Source organism: Parasteatoda tepidariorum, chromosome 1 (genome assembly GCF_982258835.1).
Source record: "Parasteatoda tepidariorum strain Cologne lab strain chromosome 1, Ptep-v5.0, whole genome shotgun sequence".
Classification (NCBI taxonomy): domain Eukaryota; kingdom Metazoa; phylum Arthropoda; class Arachnida; order Araneae; family Theridiidae; genus Parasteatoda; species Parasteatoda tepidariorum.
In genome coordinates this window covers 23,600,905-23,607,446 of record NC_141755.1, presented here as the reverse complement: position 1 = coordinate 23,607,446, position 6,542 = coordinate 23,600,905, and the positions used below count along the sequence as shown (strand labels likewise).

At 26.0% G+C, this 6,542-nt stretch overlaps 1 protein-coding gene across 3 annotated transcripts in view; it reads right to left on the bottom strand.

Moving 5' to 3' along the window:
• Positions 1 to 1,329: 1,329 nt before the first annotated feature.
• The window catches only part of Klp31E (kinesin-like protein 31E), a 77,610-nt gene continuing 72,397 nt past the window's right edge, over positions 1,330 to 6,542 (bottom strand). For all 3 annotated transcript variants that reach the window (XM_016075031.4, XM_016075033.4, XM_016075032.4), the window contains one exon: positions 1,330 to 4,894. In XM_016075031.4, the coding sequence (XP_015930517.1) occupies positions 4,813 to 4,894 (82 nt within the window). In that variant the 3' untranslated portion in view covers positions 1,330 to 4,812. The remainder of the gene's footprint in view (positions 4,895 to 6,542) is intronic.

Below are 6,542 nucleotides of genomic sequence, written 5' to 3'. Positions count from 1 at the left end.
TAAAAAACAATAATTGAAAAAAATCAATGATTTGATCTATTGAGTTCATAACGAAAATTTAAGATAACAGCGATTGTGCAGCAATCGCAAAGTAACAGTAGGTCTACTAAAAATAATTGACAAGAATCGTTAAACCCAGACAGAAAAAAAAATGGTATAAAATAATGCAGAACGAAACGATCGCTGCAAAAGTCTCACTGAAAATAATTTACAAGAAACCTGTCAATTATTTCCGACGAAATAAAATGCACAACGATCGCAAAATGACTTAAGTCCCATTGAAAATAATCTTCAAAAAACGCAAAATCCCAAAGACAAAAATGGACATAAAGAAACTATGCATTGCGTTCTATATTACAACGCTGATCCTCGCACGAAACCGGGAGTTCTGATTCAATTTACTCTTCGTCATTCAACATCACAAAACTATCATCTTAAAAGTAAAATCTCTGCAGCTAGACGAAATCAAAATCGTCTTCGTTAGTGCGGTAACAGCGTTAGCCTAGACAAGGATCCTTGCATGTTAAATCGTTAAACCGCGAATGTAATCTAATTCCGGCGTCTTAAATCAGATTTCTGATGCATCGCCTAAAACGAAAGTCACTACATCGGCCGACTTATATATGCGTTAAATCGATATTTCGTGATACATCGATTTATCGCCCAGTCCTAACTATGCTCCAATTAAAAAAAATTTTGTACAAATACAAAAAGGTATACATATTAGAAAATAGGTACCTAAATAAAAGTCGAATTACAATAAAATATGAATGTTAATAGAAGGAAAAAACAATTAAAAATAACAAAACTGCCCCCTCAGAGAGAGCATATAACAAGTACTTTATTAAATCCAATGGAAATTTAAATTTTTGGCTCTTTGGACATAAATGATTGTATAAAAGTTTGCTTTCTTTTATTAATGTTCTGAAAAGTAACATTCATTTTAGCGAAAAAACTTCGCCAAGAGTAAAAAAAATCTAATAGTCGCCTATTCCTGGAAATAGTTACTTTTTTTGCCTTTTCAGGCTAAAAAAGTCACCATAGTCACCTAAGGCCGAAAATAGCAAATAGTTGCATTTTAGTATCCTGTGGCAACCCTGAACAAGCAATGCTCAGAAAGGGTGAGGTTTATAAAACAAGTTTTGACAGTAAAAACTTTTTTTTTTTTTTTTTTTTTTTACCAGTATTCTAATTGATAAATTCTTAATTTCATTATGATTATTAGCTTGATTCAACTAAATTTTTGAGTACCTTAAATTTAAAAAGTATAAATGCAGTTTAAAACTGTGTTTTGTTAAGTAACAAATATTGAAGAAAATACAATGAAAATAAAATGGAAAAGAAATTTATTTATCTACAGCCCCTATAGGAATATATTTACACAGAAATGGAATGAGTTATAAAACATACCAGATTGTCACAAACACAGCTCAATTACTTAACATTCGAATAACATCATACTTGATACTGGCATTCCACAAGACTCTCATCTAACATTAAAATACAACCAACGTTACAAAATCTTTTAAATATAACTAGTATATATACAGTAGGAATTCAAAGAACACATTTTATGAGTATTTTTAACCAAAATTGCTTTCTTACAGAACAGATCTAGTTAAGGAGTAATTTGAAGTAAAAATGGAATAAAACAAAAAATATAAAATGCACACCTTATAGTTAATAATTTTACAATAAAATTGATAAGAAAAAACTACATAACTTCAATCAAAGGTATTATTTTATCAACAATAATTAAAACTAAATAGAGCAATTTAATTCATGGATGCATTTAATAAATTTACAGTATTTTGCTGTATCAGCATTAAAGTAAAATAAAAGCAACTGAAGTCAAGTAGCCTAAATAGACCAAATAAAAGCAACATCTGTAACTAAATAAAAAGAAAATGAAAGTAGAGTCGTTTGCATGGGAAAAAATGAAAGTAGCTAAAGTAGACTAATCTGTACTAAAAGATGCTGGAATAGTGATAAGCAAGCATATTTATAGATTTCGAAATGGATTTTGTTACAAATACCTTCAATTCATAAAAAAATTGCTTTAAATGTATTAATAATTTTGCAGAGCATAAACTGAAAGAGGAACAAAAATATTGAAAGGATTCTAGAAATGAAGGAATAAGATTCTAATAGATAGTGATGGATTAAGTAATAGCTTTTCCTTCTTTCTTTTGCAACTATTTTATCACTTTTGTCAAATATTGCGTTAGAAATAGAGTTCGAAATCAACAGTGATCCATTTAACAGAGACTATGAAAATCTGACTCAGACTACTATAAAATAATATTCAGAGGTCTCTCAGACTAGTAACCATTCAACTGTAAAGCGTGTGCCAATTTTTCATTTTTAGTTTGTCATAAAATAGTTGCTCTGCATTTTATCATAATTTTAAATACTACACATATTTCATTTAAATGATTATTATATTTTTAACCTTTTATAAAAAGTCTATTAGTCTATGAATGGACCACTAAAAATGTGCATGGACTAGTAAAATGCTTTAGTTGCTGGTCTTTCAAGACTATGACTAAATTTTCTTAATTTTTATCCCTAAAACATATATTTTTTAGAAAGAAAAAAAAGAAAAAAAAAACCTAATATGAATATTGCACCAAACAAATTAAATTGAAGTTATTTGCAACTCATCCAGTAGAAAAAGGGCAACTTTTATTTTTACATATATTTTTCAAGAAATGCAACAAAATATTGACTTTTTATTATGGAATGGACAATAGCATTAGAACAAAGAAAAAGAATATACAAAAATATCACAGTCAATTCGTAAAACCAGGAAAATCATTGAGGCACACTATAAAAAAAATAACACTGAACAATCATCCACTGGTTAACAGTTGGAAAATAAAAATGTATATCCACGAGTAAGAAATAAGGGGGGGGGGAGAGAAATGCAATTTCAAAACTCAGACAATATTTTGGTTGTGTTTGGAGTGACCTAGAATTGATATCTAATTAAAAAAAAGGCTAGCAAATTTGCAATAAGCTCATTGATTTTTGTAAAAACAGAAGTATTTTTTATTTGAAAATAAATTAATTATAAAGAAATGCAAAAAAATTTTTACACTAATAAAAAACTACTATTTTCTACAACAAAAAAACTAACAAGAGCTTTTTGTCTATACTTTTATCTTGAAGTGAGAACAAAAACCATAAGTTTTGAGAACGTTCATTATTAGAGTTTGAATGTTGATGATATTTGCTTTTTTGACATTACTTTTAAGGCAATTTTTTTTATGTTTAATTCAACACATAAACTGTGTAGCAAGACTTTAAGAAACAAGTAAGTTGTTGCACATAGACAACATAGGTAATATCAAAGTAAAAATATTTTAAGGAACAATATGAAATTTTCTTAAATAATATAATTACATATTATTCAATTTAAGATTTCAATAAAGTCTCAAGCATATTTTTTCATCTAACATTTTTAAGCATTTTACAGAAAATTTATGCATTATTTGCAAATATTTTTAATATCATCAACTTCACTCTATATTCAATCTATTTTCTGGATTTCATTTTAACTCATTACATATGCATTGTGAGAATGATAGAAAAGCTATGATACATTACAAGATGAATATTTAGTGTGATATAATTGTCTAACACATTTTATTATTTTTTTTATGAACTTATTTGAAAATTTTACAATTTAAATACTCCTGCTTTTTTTTTTATAAATGCAAAACCAATTTATACATAAAAAATGTGAAGGGCAGAAAATAAATTTAACTTGGTAAAAAAATTTATTTATTATAGTCCAAAGCTTATTTGGTATTAATGTTAGTATAAAATAAAGTTACTAATTTGGATAATTTTAAGAAATTGTAAATTAAGAATGAAATGAATTTATACTGGGCATATAACTTTAAATTCAAAGTAGACTATTTATGTATCCTTATGTAAGGTACTAGGAGAGAAACATATCTTTCAAAAAATTCTAAGTTTAAACAACATTAAATAATGTACAAATAATTTTAAAAACCTTTGCATTTAACAGGTGATGATGTAATTTAACAAGTAAATGCAAAATTACTTACTAGGACGTTTGAGACAGAAATTTGATTTTAGAGATTTTTATATAGGCCTCGTAATAAAGCTTTTAATATGGTGATAAATATGCAATGCTGAATTCTGCGTAACAGAAATATGTGAAACAAATCTACAACTTGTTGCATGAAATTGAGATGAAATTTTATGACAAAAAATATCTTCTAAATTTATACATTACTAGTACATTAAGGTTGAATTGGCTGAGTCAGATATTATACGCTTACATATTTCAATGAAAATACCTGTCAATGAAATGCATTTTAAAGTATTTACAAATAAATATTAAAAACCACCAAAATGCTGAACAAAAAGCAAGCAATAATTGTCTAAACTAAAATTACCGAAATATACATATTGATAAAATTGTGTATAAAACACAAATTGATAAAAGGAGTTAAAAACACACAGTGATCTGGCATTACTAACAATAAAAATTACTAACTCAATAACATATCAAAATCAGAATACTGTTGAGTGCATGAATATTGATGGATTACATATCAACCAATCACCGGATACTTAAGATAATTCAAAATAGCCTAGGCCTAATAAGCCATATATTAATATTTGATATAAATGCATTTTTGAAATACTCAAATTTAAATAAAGTTCACTGAACTATTGAATTCTTATTAATCACAGATTTCAAAGCCGTCTAATTTTTTTTTAAGAATCAAAAACGGAAGAACATCTTTGGTATGTTTGATTGGAACGGGTCTTTCTTCATACATCAGGAAATTCATTACTATTATCCGGTGAGAGATCATTGTTGTTTCTCAACCTCCATATTCCAATGGTACAATCACTGAAATAAATATTAAAAATATTACTGGCATCCAATAGAATGGCTAAGCATTTAATAAGATGCTTAGCATTCCATATAATAGCTATGCAGTGTAAAAAATTCATATGTTCTTCAGGCAATATTAAAAAAAAATCATAGTGAGACTTGTTATAAGCAATATATGAAATACCGTGTAATTCTTAAAAAATGAAAGATTGCCATCAAGTAGGCCGATCATACATATCTTATATGCAATGTATGAAATGGCAGCATTTTGCAGAATACCTATGCATTTAACAAAAGGCATGCCATTTTTCCAGTCAAAATATAAAATATGAGAACCATACAGTCAGGGTTTGAAAAAACCCGGAGATTTTTGAAAAACCCCAACACGCCCGGGTTTTATTGAAAAAACCCGGGGGGAATTGGGTTTTATTTGAAAAACCCCGGGGAAAATTGGGTTTTTTCATTTAGTGCTTATGAACTTTAAAATTTTACTGTGAAAATATTTTTATTTATTAAATAGTGTCGTATAAGCTTAAAAATAGAAATAAATCCAAAAAATTTATGTAAAATATATATAATAAAATTAAAATAAGCTTAAATAATGCACTATCACTAATACATGATTGAATCTTTATTGTTAAAAACACAACGTTTCACAATTTTTAACTGAAACACTATAATATTTATTTATTTATTATATATATATATATATATATATATATATATATATATATATATATATATATATATATATATATATATATATATATATATATATATATATATATATATATATATATATTACAAATTTATAATCAATAAATATTTATAATCAGTAATAACTAAAATTTCATCTGACTTTTACCTTTAATAAAATTAAACTGGAATAAATATTTAATGGTCTTCCATGTTTTTATAATACGATTAATAGAAAGTGAAATTAAAATTACGTATAATTATAAGGAGTATCAGTTACCTGTCCCATTTTTCAAGTTTTTAACCTTAGAAAAAAGACTGCACTCTTAGATAAATTTTACTTTTATAATTTCTAAAAACAAATTAATCTTGAAATTATAAAAAAGCATGCATAAAAAGTTTTAGCTTATTTTTTTAAAACAAGAAAATAAAACTTTTAATTCATTAATTGTTTAATGTATCACTTAATAGAAAATTTATTTTTTTTGTTTGTTTTCAACTTTTTTAAACATGATTAAAAGAAACAAAATAAATTATATTCAAATGAAATCTTAAAAATAATATTTAAAAAATCTTAAAAGTAATATTTTAATTTTTATCTGTTTTTAATGGTGATAATTCTCCAAATAGTTAAAAATTGTCAGCAGATGTTAAGAGTTAACTTTAAAAAAGAGTCAATTTTTTTATTTATTATTATTATTATCATACAGCAGAGTGTCTACATTTCTCTCTTAGATGATACACTTTTACGAGTTTTGTAGCTTTATATATTCCTAATTTATTTCGTAGTTTACTCCACACCAAACCGAAAGTTAAAAAGTGTCTTTCGATAGAGACAGAGGGTGCTAAGTGTAAAGAAAAAAGAATTGGCAGAAATTTTGTGGAAGCTTGGAATTTTTTTTTTGCCATAATTTTCCACTATTTTTTATGAAAACTGTTGAATAACAGTGTCAAAACATCATTGATT